General features: G+C 37.9%; 1 protein-coding gene across 6 annotated transcripts in view; it reads left to right on the forward strand.

Moving 5' to 3' along the window:
- The window catches only part of ATP7A (ATPase copper transporting alpha), a 190,783-nt gene that overhangs the window by 127,460 nt on the left and 42,452 nt on the right, over positions 1–20,871 (forward strand). For all 6 annotated transcript variants that reach the window (XR_007148926.1, XM_047843794.1, XM_047843789.1 and 3 more), the window contains exons 7-14: positions 4,101–4,262; positions 6,153–6,229; positions 6,451–6,679; positions 7,765–7,998; positions 9,160–9,251; positions 16,439–16,566; positions 17,604–17,758; positions 17,976–18,110. Coding sequence is in view for 5 of the 6 variants with exons in the window: in XM_047843794.1 (XP_047699750.1) it covers positions 4,101–4,262; positions 6,153–6,229; positions 6,451–6,679; positions 7,765–7,998; positions 9,160–9,251; positions 16,439–16,566; positions 17,604–17,758; positions 17,976–18,110 (1,212 nt within the window). In the remaining variant the exon portion in view is untranslated. The remainder of the gene's footprint in view (positions 1–4,100; positions 4,263–6,152; positions 6,230–6,450; positions 6,680–7,764; positions 7,999–9,159; positions 9,252–16,438; positions 16,567–17,603; positions 17,759–17,975; positions 18,111–20,871) is intronic.

Here is a 20,871-nt window from a genome sequence, read left to right on the forward strand (position 1 = left end):
CTCCTGTATCACTTGGATAAATTCCTAGCAGTGCTATTGCTGGGTCACACGGTATATCTATTTTGAATTTTTTGAGGAACCTCCACACTGTTTTCCAGAGCGGCTGCACCAGTTTGCATTCCCACCAACAGTGCAAGAGGGTTCCCGTTTCTCCACATCCTCTCCAGCATCTATAGTCTCCTGATTTGTTAGCCACTCTGACTGGCATGAGGTGCTATCTGAGTGTGGTTTTGATTTGTATTTCCCTGATGGGGAGTGACGTTGAGCATCTTTTCATGTGCCTGTTGGCCATCTGGATGTCTTCTTTAGAGAAGTGTCTATTCATGTCTTCTGCCCATTTCTTCACTGGATTATTTGTTTTTTGGGTGTGCAGTTTGGTGAGCTCTTTATAGGTTTTGGATACTAGCCCTTTGTCCTATATGTCATTTGCAAATACCTTTTCCCATTCCATTGGTTGCCTTTTAGTTTTGTTGATTGTTTCCTTTGCTGTGCAGAAGCTCTTTATCTTCATGAGGTCCCAGTAGTTCATTTTTGCTTTTAATTCCCTTGCCTTTGGGGATGTGTCGAGTAAGAGATTGCTACGGCTGAGGTCAGAGAGGTCTTTTCCTGCTTCCTCCTCTAGGGTTTTGATGGTTTCCTGTCTCACATTCAGGTCCTTCATCCATTTTGAGTTTGTTTTTGTGAATGGTGTAAGATAGTGGTCTAGTTTCGTCCTTCTGCATGTTGCTGTCCAGTTCTCCCAGCACCATTTGTTAAAGAGACTGTCTTTTATCCATTGTATATTCTTTCCTGCTTTGTCAAAGATTAGTTGGCCATACTTTTGTGGGTCTACTTCTGGGGTTTCTATTCTATTCCATTGGTCTATGTGTCTGTATTTGTGCCAATACCATGCTGTCTTGATGATGACAGCTTTGTAGTAGAGGCTAAATCTGGGATTGTGATGCCTCCTGCTTTGGTCTTCTTCTTCAAAATTACTTTGGCTATGCGGGGTCTTTTGTGTTTCCATACAAATTTTAGGATTGCTTGTTCTAGCTTCAAGAAGAACGCTGGTGCAATTTTGATTGGGATTGCATTGAATGTGTAGATAGCTTTGGGTAGTATTAACATTTTAAATTTAAAAATTTTAAATACCTAAAATTTTTAAAAGATTTTATTAAAAAAATTTTTTTAACGTTTATTTATTTTTGAGACAGAGAGAGACAGAGCATGAATGGGGGAGGGTCAGAGAGAGGGAGACACAGAATCTGAAACAGGTTCCAGGCTCTGAGCTGTCAGCACAGAGCCTGACGCGGGACTCGAACTTACCGACCACGAGATCATGACCTGAGCTGAAGTCGGCCGCTTAACTGACTGAGCCACCCAGGTGCCCCTAAAAGATTTTATTTTCAATTAATCTCTACACCCAACACGGGGTTTGAACCCATAATCCCGAGATCGAGAGCTGCATACTTCACCAACTGATCCAGGCAGGCACCCCCATGGGCTTTTATTTTTTAAAGACTTCTGACAATTAATAGCTTTATTGAAATATTATTCACATACCATAAAACTCATGCTTTAAGTGTACGATTCAGTGTTTTTTTTAAAAAAATTTTATGTTTATTCATTTTGGAGAGAGAGACAGAGTGTGAGCCGGGGAGGGGCAGAGAGAGAGGGAGATGCAGAATCCGAAGCAGGCTCCAGGCTCTGAGCTGTCAGCATGGAGCCTGATGTGGGGCTTGAACTCACGAACTATGAGATCATGACCTGAGCTGAAGTCAGATGCTTAACTGACTGAGCCCCCCAGGTTCCCTTAATTCAGTAGTTTTTGTATATCCGCAGAGTTGCAATTATCACTGTATCTAATTTTAAAACATTTTTGTCAACCCAAAAAAGAAACCTCATGTCACTCTTCATTCTTGATATTAAGCATTTGAGTCTTCTTTCTTTTTCTCCTTGTTCAGTCTAGCCAAATTTTGTCAATTTTGTCAGCCTTTTCAGACAAATAATTTTTGGTTTTGTTAATTTTCTCTGTTCTCTCTTTTGTGAATTTCCACTTTCATTTTTAATTTTCTTCCCTTTGCTTGCTTTACGTTTAGTTTGCTCTTCTTGTCTAGTTCCTTAAGGTGGAAGGTTAGGTCATTTATTTGAGATCTTATTTTTTAATATTGGCATTTACAACTACACATTTCCCTCTAAGTAATGCTTTCATTTCAGGTATTATACTTTTTAATCCAGACTGTCCATTGGGCCTTTTCAATAATCTCTCTCTCTTTATTGATATTATTTTTGGTTAGACATTGTTCTCATATTTTCCTTTAATTCTTTAGACATGGTTTTTTTTTTTTTTTAGTTCATTGAATATATTTTCAGTACCTGATTTAACATCTTTGTCTAGTAAGTCCAATGTCTGGGCTTCCTTAGAGACAATTTCTGTTGATTGCTTTTTTCCCTTTATATGGACCGTACTTTCTTGTTTCATCACATGTCTCACAATTATTTGTTGGAAATATGTAGCAACTCTGGAAATAAAGTTATTTTCCACTCCTTAGGGTTTGTTGTTGTTGCTATTTGCCATTGTTATTGTTTAGTGACGTTTATGAAATAATTCTGTAAAATTTATATTCTTTGTTAATGTGTGGCCACTGAAGTTTCTGCTTGATTAGCTCAGTGGTCAGCTAATGATTGGACAGAGATTTACTTAAATACTTGGAACCAATAAATCTCCCAGTCTTTGCTGAGGATCTCTGTGCATGCCTTCAACACCAAGCTGTGCAGTTGTCAATTGCCTTAGTCTTTACTTCCTGCTTCTACAGAGTCTACTGGTCAGCCTGAGGTGAGAGGTTAGGACCTTTTAGGTCTGAGTGTGCATAGTCTTGGACATGTACAACCCTATGCGTGTGAATGAATGGCCTTCTAGATTTTTAGAATATGTTGGAGTTCTTATGTATATCTTGCTTCCCAGTTTTTCCTTTTTAGGCTTTTTGGTTAGCCTATTGTTTGCCCCAGCTGTTATCCCTTGCCTTAGGTAGCCACAAGATTAATAATTACCTTGAATTGTTTTGACAAATTCTCCCAGGGAATTCGCTGAGCTCCAGTCAGGGCAAACACAGACATCTTTGCAAGTGGGATATTTCAGAGAACCATCAGTCAGATCATATAATAACAGTTCCCTAGTAATGAGGCTTTGAAGGAGCTCCAACCATTTTCTGCTCTCTCTGGTGGCTTCCCTGATGCTGTTTTTCACCATCACTGTGGGCTGCTGGTCTTCATGGCCACCCCAGAGCTGGAGGGGAGGAGATGAGAAGAAGGAAAATTATAATATATATAATAGCACATAGCTTGCTGTTTCATTGGGTTTCATCTGATTCTCTTGAATAAATGCTTCCTGTATTGCTGAAAGCTTTTATGTAATTTCAGTTTCCGAAAAAGTTTGTTGTTTTTTCCAGTTTTCTTATTGCTTTTATGGAGGGGAGAATTTTCAAAGATCTTTACCATTACTGGTATTCTTTCAGTACATATTCTTGAATAAATGCTTTGTAATTTGTTATACTCTTTAGTTATTTACCTGTTATACTCTTTAGTTATTTACCAGAGTCTTTAAATGGTTGTTTTTTGAAGATTTTGTCCAATTTTATCATTGCTTTTTGGGAAAAGGATTTGCTGAGCTCCACACACGGTCATTCCAGAAGTTCTGCTACTCCATTTTAGAATTTAATACCCAGCTGAACTGTAACCTCACCTAAGACATAAGGCAAAATGCATTTTTAGACAAAGGTATAACACTTTTGTCATCCATTAACCTTCACTAAAAGTAATACTAACGGCTAAAAAATCTATAGGGAAGCATGACATTTAATACAAGAATCAATAGATGTCAAATCATATATCACTAGTGACAGGAGGAGGGAGACTTAGTGAGATCCTTTTCTGTTTAACCTGTTGCAGCTGGGACCATATCTTTGTTCAATGTAATTTTATATAAAAATAGCATTCTAATACAGTTTTCTAAAGTATATTAATAGTGCAGATAAGATCTTGTGTGTTAATCCCATGTTACAAGTCATGTTTAATAGAGGAAAAAGTAGATTTCTGAATAACAAAACCTTTGTCTTTAACAGGTGAGAGGAATGACGTGTGCCTCCTGTGTACATAAAATAGAGTCTATCCTCACAAAACACAGAGGGATCTTCTACTGTTCTGTGGCCTTGGCAACCAACAAAGCACATATTAAGTATGACCCAGAAATTATTGGTCCTAGGGATATTATCCATACAGTTGAAGTAAGTGTTAAGACTTTGCATTTCTGTGTTCTTACCTATTCAGTCAGCCCTCTGTTGAATCACTTCTGGTTTGTATCAGATAGAAACAGTGAACAAGATCTGGCCCCTTTGATTACTCTCAATAACATCTGTCTCAAATTTAATGTGTGTTTATACCCTTTTTTTTTCCTTGGTCTTTGTCAGGAAGAGTTAGGCAAAGGCATGTTGGCACTATTAATCAGGAGCAGACTGAAGGTAGAATCACAAATCATTTAAAAATATTTAGAAAATGGAAGTAAAGTACAATTTGTTGTAAGATTAATTAATCACTAAGAAAGCAAAGCATCATGCTACATGCTTTGTTGTTTGTTAGGTCAAAGCAAATGATGTATTTTTTTTAAAAATTTGAGTATAGTTGTCACAGTGATGTTACATTAAGGTATACAACATAGTGATTCAACAACTCCATAGTTATGCTGTGCTCACCACAAGTGTAGCTACCACCTGTCACCATACAATGTTATTGCAATACCATTGACAGTATTCCCTATACTGTGCCTTTTATTCCCATGACTTACTCATTCCATAACTGGAAGCCTTATCTCCCACTCCTCTTCACCCATTTTACCCATCTCCCATCTACCTCCCCTCTGGCAACCATCAGATTGCTCTCTGTATTAATAGGTCTGATTCTCCTTGAAAATGATGTATTTTTAAGTTAAAGTAAGAAATTTAAAAGACCAAACTCTTGTCTTGGTAGCAAATTTATCCTGTGTTCTTCAATAAATATTCAGTGGGTAGTAGTACATGTGAGAGTGCCTTAAAAACTTTAATGTGGTATAGCCTTGGTGTTATCATGATCTGAAGATATTAATAGTTCAGATAAGATCCTATTAGTATAGATAATAATACCATTAACATCTTGTGAAGCTAGCATTATCAAGTATCTACTTTGAGCCAGTTTCCAAGATTGCAAAGCTTCAACTCTTAATTTAATTCTCACAACAGTGCTGTCATCTTCATTTTGGTGGTGGAGAAACTCAGGTTGAGAGAAGTTAAGTTACTTGCCCAAAGTCACATAGGTAGTAAGTGTCATAGCTGGGATTTGAGTCTGTTCTTTCTGACCCCAAATTTCACGGTTGCTTTTTTCACTGTGCTACATTTCCAACAAATGTAAGATGACAGCATTTTTCTTAGCAGTTGAAAATATAGTGTATGTTACTGTCTATGCACATATGAGTCTTACTTATGTGTAGTTTTCTTTAATACTTTGTCTTATTCAAGAAAATTTTTGTTCGTGTTCTTTTTTTCTGATAGAACAAGAGTAAAGCCAACATATGCAAAGCCTTGAATAATATATTTAATATGGTGCTAGTTTTTGTGGCCTATTATTCAGTTTTCTGTACTTGTTCGGGGGAGGGATGGACAGCTGTCAAAGCTAAAATTTAGAAGAAATGATTAATGTACATCAATACTAGTGGATTACTCTTATCTAAATGTAAGATTTATGATTTTACTATTGAATTCTGTCTTTATTACATCATCAAACACTCTGTCAGCCTGACCACGTAACAGATTCTGCTTTTTTTCTAAAATCACTTAGTGGAGGCTTCAGCTTACTTTTTGGTGTAATAAGAATCTCTAGTGAGGGCAACTGCACTTGAGTTAAATCATTAGTTTGAGAGCAGTAGGATAGACATTAACTAGAATTGGGGAAATATTCATTTCTTTGAAGGAAGATTATAAACACAAGTAATTAAGGAAGCACATCTTCATCTTTATATTCCCCAGAGTGCCTTGCACTCAGTAATTGAGTTGAATTGTACTTAATGACAATACCATGACTTAGAATTTCTCTATATAATATTTATACATTCAGTGAAATAATTGTTTTCTCATGAATTTCCTTAGAGCTTAGGTTTTGAAGCTTCTTTGGTCAAAAAGGATCGGTCAGCAAGCCACCTGGACCATAAACGAGAAATAAGACAGTAAGTGCTTTTGGTGTGTCAGTAAGAAACAAGTGCTTTTAGTGTGTCAGTGAAAAACAGATTTTGACTCCTTGTTATAAATTTAACATCCTGTTGGCATGTTAGTTTTTACAGTGGCATCCTTATGTTGGGTGGAGTGGTCACAATTTGTATTTCTCTGTACTATGTAGACTCTTTAACCATAAGCTACTTATTCAAATGATTTTTCTTTTCTACGTGAGGTGGAGACGGTCCTTCCTTGTGAGTCTCTTTTTCTGTATTCCTGTCATGGGGCTGATGATATATATGATGGTTATGGACCACCATCTTTCAACTCTTCACCATAATCAGAGCATGAGTCAAGAAGAAATGATCAACATTCACTCTTCTTCTATGTTCCTGGAGCGCCAGATCCTGCCAGGACTGTCCATTATGAATTTGCTATCCTTTTTGTTGTGTGTACCTGTACAGGCAAGTGAAAGTTAGCAAGGATGTATGTTAATAATGTAAAACAGCAAAATGTGACAGGAAAGGCTATTTTCAGTTGCAAAACAGGTATTAGTCAGAAGTTGGGTAATTTTATGCTGTGGATGCTTTATAAAAATAATCTTAAATTGAGTGGTTAAAGTAGATAATAAATTCCATTTAACTCTTAAGGATACTATTTAATGGCAAAGCAGAGAATAAGCTCAATTCATATTTAGATATGAATTTAGCATTCATATCTGCTATTGTATATAATTGTATATTTAAAGCTATAATAAAATAGATTATATTTTATTTATCTATACTTGCACTTAATATTCCATATTAAATATATTAAAATTAATTATATTCACATTAGTATATTAAATGTTACTTAATTATTAATTATATAAACTAAAATAATGGTGGCAATTATAATATTATGTTATTATTTTTATTATTTCTCCCTAGCACTGAAGTTCATTATTTTCTGTATGTTTTCAACTCTTCTTTTGAGATAAACTTTTACTGTAGAACACTTCTATCTAATAAATCTATTCCTTTTTCTGATTCTTATAAAAAGTTATGATGATTTTAAGAAAATCTTAGTGTGTTTCTCTATACTAATGAAAAACAAGCTTCTCAGTTATGTATACCAATGAAAACAGCCAGCAGTTCCAGTAGCTTGTGATATACACTTAGGTTGAATTTTGGATAGGGGGAACAGAGTTTTCCATAAAAAACCCTTGTCAAAAAATGTAATTTTTTTCTTAGTTCTTTTTTTTTCTTAGTTCTTGTTTTTGCTAGCATCTAAAAGAATAATCCAAGAATTATCTTTCTTTATATTATGGAATATCCATTGGATCATAGAGGACAGCTGCCAAGAGCTTCTATAGCAATTTGAATCCCTACATGTACATACCTGCTAAAATACGGACACTATTGTTTCAGCTTAAAATCTTTCCTTAGTGTTGCTGGATTAGATAAAAGTCAAAGGAAATGAACATTATTACTGTATCTTTGTTACTGAGATAAACATTTGGATTTCAGCATTTTTTTAAAAAGCAGTAATTATTGTTTCTGTATTACAGTTTTTTGGAGGCTGGTACTTCTACATTCAGGCATATAGAGCCCTGAAGCATAAAACTGCAAATATGGATGTACTGATTGTGCTGGCAACCACCATTGCATTTGCCTACTCTTTGGTTATTCTTCTGGTTGCAATGTATGAAAGAGCCAAAGTAAACCCTATTACTTTCTTTGACACACCTCCTATGCTATTTGTCTTTATTGCACTAGGCCGGTGGCTGGAACATATAGCAAAGGTAAAGTAAGAACGGGTGACGTTTGTTAAAATCTTGGGTAGATAAATGATTGTAATATTTTCGAGTCCAATTATTGGAAATATGCATTGATTTATATAGTTAACAAAAGAAGTACTTCTGTTTTGGTAATATTTTAAGTTAAATTTTCCTTTAGAAGATTTACCAAATTTATGGAATTAATACTGTAGATAGTATAGTACATCCATGTTCATTTAAACATGAGATTTAAACAGAGAGACATTTGATAAATATTTATTTGCATCACATTGTTAATGGGAAAATTGATGTGACCAAAGGATTTAAAATAATGATGGAAAGAATATTCACCCATAATCCCATACTATAATGGAAATTACTTTCTAATTCTGCTCGAGATACCTTTATATTTTAGAGTGGCAAACATAGTGTACATACCAGTTTGTATCCTTAACATTATACAGCTTTTTCCCCATTTTGAAGTCTAGATAATTATTTGGTATTTTCTGAATCATATTCTGGCAAATCATTGTGCTGTCACTCAACTAAACCATTCCTGTTTTGTTCTCAATTAGGCTGTTTCCAGTTTTAAATTTTAGATAATCTTGCATTAAACATATTCATGTTTAATAGTAATTTCTATTGAATTAGTATCTTAGGATAAATTATAAAGTATATGAGTAAAGAGCATAAATCTTTTTATGGCTCATGCTACAAGTTGTAACAATTTTTTTTTATCAACAAGAGTATGTTAGTAAAGTAGTTTTACTACAACTTCATTGGCATTAACTCCTGTATAAATTCTTGCTAAATTAGTATGCATTAAATGGTATCATAGTGCTTTCTTTTGCATTTCTTCCATTAATAGCAAGGATAAACATTTTTCCACATATCAGGTATTTAATTTCTTCTTACATGAATTTCCTACACATGTCCTTTGCTCATGTACCTGAGTTCTTGATGCTTTTCTTATTAAGTTACATTATTTATTTATAAATTATGCCTAATAATATATTTTATATTTTGTATACTTCATATTTTTGAAGTGAAATATTTTCTAATTTGAACTGATTAATATTCCTAAAATTATCTCTTGGGTAAATGTTAAGTATTATATCTTTATTTTAGGTAAAACCTGAGATTTTTCATCCTTAGTATTGTTAACATGTTGTTTTTTATTTATAGGGCAAAACATCAGAGGCTCTTGCCAAGCTAATTTCACTACAAGCTACAGAAGCAACTATTGTAACTCTTGACTCTGATAATATTCTCTTAAGGTATTTATTTTCTTTTTTTTTTATATATGAAATTTATTGTCAAATTGGTTTGCATACAACACCCAGTGCTCATCCCAAAAGGTGCCCTCCTCAATACCCATCACCCACCCTCTCCTCCCTCCCACCCCCCATCAACCCTCAGTTTGTTCTCAGTTTTTAACAGTCTCTTATGCTTTGGCTGTCTCCCACTCAAACCTCTTTTTTTTCTTTTTTTTCCTTCCCCTCCCCCATGGGTTCCTGTTAAGTTTCTCAGGATCCATATAAGAGTGAAACCATATGGTATCTGTCTTTCTCTGTATGGCTTATTTCACTTAGCATCACACTCTCCACTTCCATCCACGTTGCTACAAAAGGCCATATTTCATTTTTTCTCATTGCCACGTAGTACTCCATTGTGTATATAAACCACAATTTCTTTATCCATTCATCAGTTGATGGACATTTAGGCTCTTTCCATAATTTGGCTGTTGTTGAGAGTGCTGCTATGAACATTGGGGTACAAGTGCCCCTATGCATCAGTACTCCTGTATCCCTTGGATAAATTCCTAGCAGTGCTATTGCTGGGTCATAGGGTAGGTCTATTTTTAATTTTCTGAGGAACCTCTACACTGCTTTCCAGAGCGGCTGCACCACTTTGCATTCCCACCAACAGTGCAAGAGGGTTCCCGTTTCTCCACATCCTCTCCAGCATCTATAGTCTCCTGATTTGTTCATTTTGGCCACTCTGACTGGTGTGAGGTGATACCTGAGTGTGGTTTTGATTTGTATTTCCCTGATAAGGAGCGACGCTGAACATCTTTTCATGTGCCTGTTGGCCATCCGGATGTCTTCTTTAGAGAAGTGTCTATTCATGTTTTCTGCCCATTTCTTCACTGGGTTATTTGTTTTTTGGGTGTGCAGTTTGGTGAGCTCTTTATAGGTTTTGGATACCAGCCCTTTGTCCGATATGTCATTTGCAAATATCTTTTCCCATTCCGTTCATTGCCTTTTAGTTTTGTTGATTGTTTCCTTTGCAGTGCAGAAGCTTTTTATCTTCATAAGGTCCCAGTAGTTCATTTTTGCTTTTAATTCCCTTGCCTTTGGGGATGTGTCGAGTAAGAGATTGCTACGGCTGAGGTCAGAGAGGTCTTTTCCTGCTTTCTCCTCTAAGGTTTTGATGGTTTCCTGTCTCACATTTAGGTCCTTTATCCATTTTGAGTTTATTTTTGTGAATGGTGTGAGAAAGTGGTCTAGTTTCAACCTTCTGCATGTTGCTGTCCAGTTCTCCCAGCACCATTTGTTAAAGAGACTGTCTTTTTTCCATTGGATGTTCTTTCCTGCTTTGTCAAAGATGAGTTGGCCATACGTTTGTGGGTCTAGTTCTGGGGTTTCTATTCTATTCCATTGGTCTATGTGTCTGTTTTGGTGCCAATACCATGCTGTCTTGATGATGACAGCTTTGTAGTAGAGGCTAAAGTCTAGGATTGTGATGCCTCCTGCTTTGGTCTTCTTCTTCAAAATTCCTTTGGCTATTCGGGGCCTTTTGTGGTTCCATATGAATTTTAGGATTGCTTGTTCTAGTTTCGAGAAGAATGCTGGTGCAATTTTGATTGGGATTGCATTGAATGTGTAGATAGCTTTGGGTAGTATTGACATTTTGACAATATTTATTCTTCCAATCCATGAGCAGGGAATGTCTTTTCATTTCTTTAAATCTTCTTCAATTACCTTCATAAGCTTTCTATAGTTTTCAGCATACAGATCCTTTACATCTTTGGTTAGATTTATTCCTAGGTATTTTATGCTTCTTGGTGCAATTGTGAATGGGATCAGTTTCTTTATTTGTCTTTCTGTTGCTTCATTGTTAGTGTATGAGAATGCAACTGATTTCTGTACATTGATTTTGTATCCTGCAACTTTGCTGAATTCCTGTATCAGTTCTAGCAGACTTTTGGTGGAGTCTATCGGATTTTCCATGTATAATATCATGTCATCTGCAAAAAGCGAAAGCTTGACTTCATCTTTGCCAATTTGGATGCCTTTGATTTCCTTTTGTTGTCTGATTGCTGATGCTAGAACTTCCAGCACTATGTTAAACAACAGCAGTGAGAGTGGGCATCCTTGTCGTGTTCCTGATCTCAGGGAAAAAGCTCTCAGTTTTTCCCCGTTGAGGATGATGTTAGCTGTGGGCTTTTCATAAATGGCTTTTATGATGTTTAAGTATGTTCCTTCTATCCCGACTTTCTCAAGGGTTTTTATTAAGAAAGGGTGCTGGATTTTGTCAAAGGCCTTTTCTGCATCGATTGACAGGATCATATGGTTCTTCTCTTTTTTTTTGTTAATGTGATGTATCACGTTGATTGATTTGCGAATGTTGAACCAGCCCTGCATCCCAGGAATGAATCCCACTTGATCATGGTGAATAATTCTTTTTATATGCCGTTGAATTCGATTTGCTAGTATCTTATTGAGAATTTTTGCGTCCATATTCATCAGGGATATTGGCCTGTAGTTCTCTTTTTTTACTGGGTCTCTGTCTGGTTTAGGAATCAAAGTAATACTGGCTTCATAGAATGAGTCTGGAAGTTTTCCTTCCCTTTCTATTTCTTGGAATAGCTTGAGAAGGATAGGTGTTATCTCTGCTTTAAACGTCTGGTAGAACTCCCCTGGGAAGCCATCTGGTCCTGGACTCTTACTTGTTGGGAGATTTTTGATAACCGATTCAATTTCTTCGCTGGTTATGGGTCTCTTCAAGGTTTCTATTTCCTCCTGAGTTTTGGAAGAGTGTGGGTGTTCAGGAATTTGTCCATTTCTTCCAGGTTGTCCAATTTGTTGGCATATAATTTTTCATAGTATTCCCTGATAATTGTTTGTATCTCTGAGGGATTGGTTGTAATAATTCCATTTTCATTCATGATTTTATCTATTTGGGTCATCTCCCTTTTCTTTTTGAGAAGCCTGGCTAGAGGTTTGTCAATTTTGTTTAGTTTTTCAAAAACCCACTCTTGGTTTCGTTGATCTGCTCTACAGTTTTTTAGATTCTATATTGTTTATTTCTGCTCTGATCTTTATTATTTCTCTTCTTCTGCTGGGTTTAGGCTGTCTTTGCTGTTCTGCTTCTATTTCCTTTAGGTGTGCTGTTAGATTTTGTATTTGGGATTTTTCTTGTTTCTTGAGATAGGCCTGGATTGCAATGTATTTTCCTCTCAGGACTGCCTTTGCTGCGTCCCAAAGCGTTTGGATTGTTGTATTTTCATTTTCGTTTGTTTCCATATATTTTTAAATTTCTTCTCTAATTGACTGGTTGACCCACTCATTCGTTAATAGGATGTTCTTTAACCTCTATGCTTTTGGAGGTTTTCCAGACTTTTTCCTGTGGTTGATTTCAAGCTTCATAGCATTGTGGTCTGAAAGTATGCATGGTATAATTTCAATTCTGGTAAACTTATGAAGGGCTGTTTTGTGACCCAGTATATGATCTATCTTGGAGAATGTTCCATGTGCACTCGAGAAGAAAGTATATTCTGTTGCTTTGGGATGCAGAGTTCTAAATAGATCTGTCAAGTCCATCTGATCCAATGTCTCATTCAGGGCCCTTGTGTCTTTATTGACCGTGTGTCTAGATGATCTATCCATTTCTGTGAGTGGGGTGTTAAAGTCCCCTGCAATTACTACATTCTTATCAATAAGGTTGCTTATGTTTATGAGTAATTGTTTTATATATTTGGGGGCTCCGGTATTCGGCGCATAGACATTTATAATTGTTAGCTCTTCCTGGTGGATAGACCCTGTAACTATTATATAATGTCCTTCTTCATCTCTTGTTACAGCCTTTAAAGTCTAGTTTGTCTGATATAAGTATGGCTACTCCAGCTTTCTTTTGGCTTCCAGTAGCATGATAAATAGTTCTCCATCCCCTCACTCTCAATCTAAAGGTGTCCTCAGGTCTAAAATGGGTCTCTTGTAGACAGCAAATAGATGGGTCTTGTTTTTTTATCCATTCTGATACCCTATGTCTTTTGGTTGGCGCATTTAATCCATTTACATTCAGTGTTATTATAGAAAGATCCGGGTTTAGAGTCATTGTGATGTCTGTATGTTTTATGCTTGTAGTGATGTCTCTGGGACTTTGTCTCACAGGGTCCCCCTTAGGATCTCTTGTAGGGCTGGTTTAGTGGTGACAAATTCCTTCAGTTTTTGTTTGTTTGGGAAGACCTTTATCTCTCCTTCTATTCTAAATGACAGACTTGCTGGATAAAGGATTCTTGGCTGCATATTTTTTCTGTCTAGCAACTGAAAATCTCGTGCCAATTCTTTCTGGCCTGCCAAGTTTCAAAAGAGAGATCTGTCACGAGTCTTATAGGTCTCCCTTTACATGTGAGGGCATGTTTACCCCTTGCTGCTTTCAGAATTTTCTCTTTATCCTTGTATTTTGCCAGTTTTACTATGATATGTCGTGCAGAAGATCGATTTAAGTTACGTCTGAAGGGAGTTCTCTGTGCCTCTTGGATTTCAATGCCTTTTTCCTTCCCCAGTTCAGGGAAGTTCTCAGCTATGATTTCTTCAAGTACCCCTTCAGCACCTTTCCCTCTCTCTTCCTCCTCTGGGATACCAATTATGCGTATATTATTTCTTTTTAGTGTATCACTTAGTTCTCTAATTTTCCCCTCATACTCCTGGATTTTTTTATCTCTCTTTTTCTCAGCTTCCTCTTTTTCCATAACTTTATCTTCTAGTTCACCTATTCTCTCCTCTGCCTCTTCAAGCCGAGCTCTGGTGGTTTCCATTTTGTTATGCATTTCGTTTAAAGCGTTTTTCAGCTCCTCGTGACTGTTCCTTAGTCCCTTGATCTCTGTAGCAAGAGATTCTCTGCTGTCCTCTATACTGTTTTCAAGCCCAGCGATTAATTTTATGACTATTATTCTAAATTCACTTTCTGTTATATTATTTAAATCCTTTTTGATCAGCTCATTCGCTGTTGTTATTTCCTGGAGATTCTTCTGAGGGGAATTCTTCCGCTTGGTCATTTTGGATAGTCCCTGGCGTGGTGAGGACCTGCAGGGCACTTCTCCTGTGCTGTGGTGTATAACTGTAGTTGGTGGGCGGGGCCGCAGTCAGACCTGATGTCTGCCCCCAGCCCACCGCTGGGGCCACAGTCAGACTGGTGTGTGCCTTCTCTTCCCCTCTCCTAGGGGCGGGATTCACTGTGGGATGGCGTGGCCTGTCTGGGCTACTTGCACACTGCCAGGCTTGTGATGCTGGGGATCTGGCGTATTAGCTGGGGTCGGTAGGCAAGGTGCACAGGGGCAGGAGGGGCAGGCTTAGCTCGCTTCTCCTTAGGTGATCCACTTCAGGAGGGGCCCTGTGGCAGCGGGAGGGAGTCAGATCCGCTGCGGGAGGTTTGGCTCTGCAGAAGCGCAGAGTTGGGTGTTTGCGCCAAGCGAGCAAGTTCCCTGGCAGGAACTGGTTCTCTTTGGGATTTTGGTTGGGGGATGGGCGGGGGAGATGGCGCTAGCGAGCACCCTTGTTCCCCGCCAAACTGAGCTCTGTCGTTCGGGGGCTCAGCAGCTCTCCCTCCCTTTGTCCTCCAGCCTTCCCACTTTCTGAGCAGAGCTGTTAACTTATGACCTCCCAGATGCTAAGTCGCGCTTGCTGTCGGAACACAGTCCGTCAGTCCCCTCCGCTTTTGCAAGTCAGACTCGGGGGCTCTGCTTGTCCGGCGAGCCGCCCCTCCGCCCTGGCTCCCTCCTGCCAATCCGTGGAGCGCGCACTGCCTCACCGCCCTTCCTACCCTCTTCCGTGGGCCTCTCGTCTGCACTTGGCTCCGTCGACTCCGTTCTACTAATCCTCTCGCGGTTTTCTGGATTACTTAGGCAGGTGTAGGTGGAATCTAAGTGATCAGCAGGACGCGCGGTGAGCCCAGCGTCCTCCTACGCCGCCATCTTCCTTCTTATCCAAGGTATTTATTTTCATTCTTCCCCCTTCTCTTTTTAACTTCTTACAAAAACTATCAAATATACCCAGAAGTAGAAGAGTATAATGAACTCACCTAATCTATCTCCCAGATTTGAGTTATTCACATTTGGCCAGACTTCATCTAAATATCTTTCTGTTGTTGCAGTAGTATTTTAAATTCCAGTCATATTGTTTTACTGCTAAATATTCCTAAAAAAGGACATATTCTCATGTATCTAACTACCATATTGCATTTAACAAAATGAACAATACCTTAATACCATCTCTTATACAGTCTATATTCACATTTCTCTTGTTGTCTCCAAAACGTTGAAAGTTTGTTTGTTTGCAATAAAAATCAAACAAGTTCTACATGTTGATGCATTTGACGAACACGTTTCTTTTAATCTAAAACAGCTCTTCCCTCTTGTTCTCCCTCCTCCCTCTCCATCACCCTCCTACTCCCACCTACCACCCCCTCAACCCCCGCCATGCAATTAACTTATTAGAGAAGAATCCATCAATGTGATGTCCTGCAGAATATCACACAATCTGAATTTAACTCTTTGCTTCCTTGTGTTGTCATCTCACTTGTTCTCTAACTCCTATGTTATCTGTAAACTGGAAGTTAGAGCTAAAAGCTTGATAAGATTTCAGTCTTTTTTTTTCAAGATTTCATTCTTTTGTATTTCTCATTTGTATATTCATAAAACTATGTAGGCAAATTTACACAATAAATAAATTGTTTACTTAAATAAAAGCCATCACATTATTTTCTAAAGCTCTCATTTATTCATTCAGTGACTATTCAACAAACATATAGGGTACCTATTTTGTGCCAGATACTGAACTATTCCCCAACAGTGAACAGGACTAACATTGTAGCTCCTAGCTTAAATGTTAGTTCTAGTTTCCATTGGTAGCAGTTCCGGAGCTACAAGCTTGACATTAACCAACAAGCTTGCATGGAAAGATCAGGGTGAGAAACATATTTTCCCAATGCTTTTTATTTTTTTTAATATTTTTTTAAAGTTTTAATTATTTATTTTGAGAGAGAGGGTGGAGGAAGGGGCAGAGAGAGAGAGAGAGAGGGAGAGAGTCTCAAGCAGGCTCCACACTCAGCACAGAGCCCGATGCAGTGCTCAATCTCACGAGCATAAGATCACAACCTGAGCCGATATCAAGAGTCAGCCGCTTAACTGACTGAACCACCCAGGCACCCCTCAATGCTTTTTATTTTAACTCATATGCAGTGAAGAACAAGTGGATGTGGAACTTGTACAACGTGGAGACATCATTAAAGTGGTTCCAGGAGGCAAATTTCCAGTGGATGGTCGTGTGATTGAAGGACATTCTATGGTAGATGAGTCCCTTATCACAGGTATGTTCTTTCAGAGGATCATGACATGAAAGTAAAATGAATCCAAAGTGATAATGAAAAATAGGAATAAAAAGTGGAGAGCTTTTTTGTAGAAACTATGGAATGAGTAAATAATGAGCAAAGAGAATATGAATTCTTTTTAAGACTGTATTAAATCAATTTCTGCAGATTTACTTTGTGTTTTTAGTTATGCTACTGAAAGCTTTTTTAACTGAGGATTGTTTATTACTAGAATGTGTAGCCAAAGGAAGTTTTCTCATTCTGATGTAGAGCGCAAGAGACTTTGGCAGATTTTCCTGAGCAAATAACCTATTTTGTTTTCCTTCCCTAAAGACTGGTCTGGTCTGAGCTGGCATATGACTCCAGGTTTTCCACCTCAGGGTCTGCTCTAAGAAAGGAGGCCTTGGAGTAGTTTTAGAGATCTTAGCTAACTAAGGCTGATCCAGAACAGAACCAAAATAATACCTTAACCCTCAGGATGACTCCAGAAGAGGCTCAGCTTATGGACTATGAGGAAATAATTTTAGGACTCTGTGTTTCTCAATAGGGTGCTATTGCCAATTCAGATGGGACAATTGTTAGTTCTGGGGAACTGCGTACACATTGTAATATACTTAGTATCCCTGACCCTGGCCCACTAAATTGGAGTAGCAGCACCACATGCTCCACCGGGAGTTATTACAAACAAGAACTCCCACATTTCTAAGTGCTCCTTGGGAACATTTAGAAAACCAATGATCTAAGACTAGGGTGGAGCTTTAAAAATGTCTGCCTATAAGACATTGTCTTTAGACATGTCTGCCTAAAAACCTTAATAGGCTTTTCCAGTTTAAGATATATATCCCTGGGTTTGTCTCAGAACTGACATAAGGAAAAAGGGAGGGCAACTTTCACCTAGGCATTTGTCCAGATTCTATTTCATGAAGTAAGGATCACTTTTCTACATATTTTTTGACAATTAATGAATAACAGCATGTTTCAAGATAGTATTTATTAATGCTCCCTAAATCTAAATCTGTCTTTACTCCTTTATACAGGGGAGGCAATGCCAGTGGCTAAGAAATCTGGCAGCACAGTGATTGCTGGTTCCATTAACCAGAATGGATCACTACTTATCCGTGCAACCCATGTTGGAGCTGACACAACACTTTCTCAAATTGTCAAACTTGTGGAAGAGGCACAAACATCAAAGGTAACTTAACTCCCTAGGAGAAACTGAAAGAAATTTTTTTTAAAGAGTGCTCAGTATAATCCTGATCTAGTTTTTTATATTTTCATTTGATTAACTCTAGTTGCATTAATATGGAGTTTATTTAAATATTTGTGTGTAATACCAAATAATACTCTATTACAAAAAAGAGACCTTGATACATGTGTTGTTGTTATTGTTGTTGTTGTTATCATTCTAGGCTCCTATCCAGCAGTTTGCAGACAAACTCAGTGGCTATTTTGTTCCTTTTATTGTTGTCATTTCCATTGCTACCCTCTTGGTTTGGATTATAATTGGATTTCTGAATTTTGAAATTGTGGAAACCTACTTTCCTGTAAGTGACTTGTAAAAACTCTTTACCATATGGAAAAAACAGTTGGTGAATCTTTTGCATAAACTATTAGTTGGAAAATAATTTTATAATTACTAGTAACTTTAAGGGCCTGAAGTGGGAGGATAATAACAATAACATTTGCATTTCTAGTACTGAACTTTTATATTTTATACCAGTCTCATTACAAACATGACTTTGCTTTCTTGAAGGACTATAGATGTATTGAGAAAAGCCTTGGGATCTCAGCTCTGTTTCCAATATATCATCCAATATATCCTCTTATTTTAACTTTCACAACAAATGCAAGTTATGCACGATGGGTGTTATTAGAATCTCATTTTATAGATGAGGAAACTGAACATCAGTGTGATCTTAAGTCAACTTAATTTCTCTCTGAGCCTCAGTTTCATCATCTATAAAGTGAGATTCTAATAACACCCATCCTTGCATAACTTGCAGTTGTTGTTAAAGTTAGATAAGAGGATATATTGGAAACACTTTGTAATTTATTAAATGCTTTATAAATATAAAGTAATATTAATGTTTGTTCCTCTGTATTTATATAATAGTCTATAAAGTATGGTGTCATAAAGTGGTAAAGTAGAGCTGGCTTGTACCTTATATTAGAGATATAACCTTTAAGTCACTTTCGATTTTGTCATCTGTAATGTAGTGATAATAATACCTAAATTGCAAGATTGGAATGAGTGTAGGTGAAAACATGCACATATGACATATATTAAAGCATAAGCTTTAGTCCCTCCCAACTCTGTTTCTATGTAGATAAATATCTCTTAGATGAACACTTTAAGTATTTGAGAACTTTGTGAGAACCTAGCACTGTAAAGCCATTACTACTAAGAAAGTCTTACTTTGTTGTGTTTCTTTATTTTAAAAAATACCATGCTGTACACTGTTTCATGTTGTTTGTCCCTTTATTTATTTATTTATTTATTTATTTATTTGAAAATGTTTATTTATTTTGAGAGTGAGAAAGTTGGAGCACGAGCAGGGAGCGGGCAGTGAGAGAGGGAAACAGAGAATCCCAGGGCTCACAGGGACTCAGGACTCAAAAACCACAAGATCATGACCTGAGCCGAAATCAAGAGTCAGACACTTAATCAACTGAGCCACTCAGGCACACCTGTCCCTTCATTTAAAGAACAAGTAGAATCAGGAGAGTGAGGGTGAGATGTAGAGCCTTACTGGGGACCTGAAGAAAAACTTCCAAGAAGGACATTTTGAAGGTTTTGTTGGCTAGAAGAGGTGTCTCTGGGATCTCCTAGATATTTATTGAAGATTGGAAAAGAATTAAATTAGGGCCATGGAAACACAGAAGGTCTCTTTGCCATCTCCATTAATTCAATAGGCTCTTTCCAGTTTGGTTACAACACTGGAGTCATCGGTGCTCCTGAGACAATTATTAAGAATTTTCTCAGTTACTCTTTGGTAAAGAGATTAGAAGACTCTCCCACTCAGATGGTACTCACTTCCCTCTGGTCCTTGTCTGTAGCAGTCTTCTCCATTAATGGTATGATTGCCTCCTTTTCTATTGGACTTTTGTCAACTGCTTTGGCAGGTGCGATTCAGTGCTTATTGTCAACCTATTGGCTGTTGCTGGTGCCTGCCTTATGGGGTTCTCCAGAGTAGCAGAGTCTGTTGAAATGCTGATCCTGGGCCAGTAGATTGGCCTCTTCTGTGGACACTGCAAGGTTTGTGCCCATGTACCTTGGAGAGATATCTACTACTGTCCTACGGGGTTGGGGGAGCTTTGGCATTCCTAACTAGCTGGGAATTGTTGTCAGGATTCTGGTGGCTCAGATTTTTTGTCTGAAAGTCATCTTGGAGACTGAAGAGCTTTGGCCCCTGTTGTTGGGCTTCACCATCATTCTAGCTGTCCTACAAAGTACAGCCCTTCTACCTTGCCCTGAAAGTCCTAGATTCTTGGTCATTAACAGAAAGGAAGAAAAGACTGCTAAGGAGAACATCTAGTGATTGTGGGGCACCCAAGACGTGACTCAGTCAGGACATCCAGGAGATGAAAGATGAGAGTTCTAGGATGGCACAAGAAAGGCAAGTCACTATGCTGGAGCTATTCAGAGTGTCCAGTTACTGACAACATATTGTCATTTCCACCATACTCCAGCTCTCCCAGCAGCTCTCTCAAATCAATGCTATGTTCTGTTACTCAATAGGAATCTTCAAAGATGCAGATGTTGGGGAGCCAGTCTATACCACCATTGGTGCGGGTATGGTTAATTCTGTCTTCACTGCAGTTTCTCTGTTTCTGGTCAAAAGAGCAGGGAGGAAGACTCTACTTCTGATTAGCCTTGGATACATGGCATTTTGTTCCATCCTCATGACTGTTTCTTTGTTATTAAAGGACAAGTATAATTGGAAGAGCTTTGTCTGTATTGTGTCTGTCTTGGTCTTTGTGCCGTTTTTTTTTTTTTTTTAATTTTTTTTTTCAATGTTTATTTATTTTTGGGACAGAGAGAGACAGAGCATGAACGGGGGAGGGGCAGAGAGAGAGGGAGACACAGAATCGGAAACAGGCTCCAGGCTCTGAGCCATCAGCCCAGAGCCCGACGCGGGGCTCGAACTCACGGACCGCGAGATCGTGACCTGGCTGAAGTCGGACGCTTAACCGACTGCGCCACCCAGGCGCCCCTTTTGTGCCGTTTTTTGAAATTGGCCCAGGCTCCATTCCCTGGTTTATTGTGTCGAAACTCTTCATCCATGTACTCCACCCAGCTGCAAT

The sequence above is a fragment of the Prionailurus viverrinus genome, chromosome X, assembly GCF_022837055.1.
Source record: "Prionailurus viverrinus isolate Anna chromosome X, UM_Priviv_1.0, whole genome shotgun sequence".
NCBI classification, from domain to species: Eukaryota; Metazoa; Chordata; class Mammalia; order Carnivora; family Felidae; genus Prionailurus; species Prionailurus viverrinus.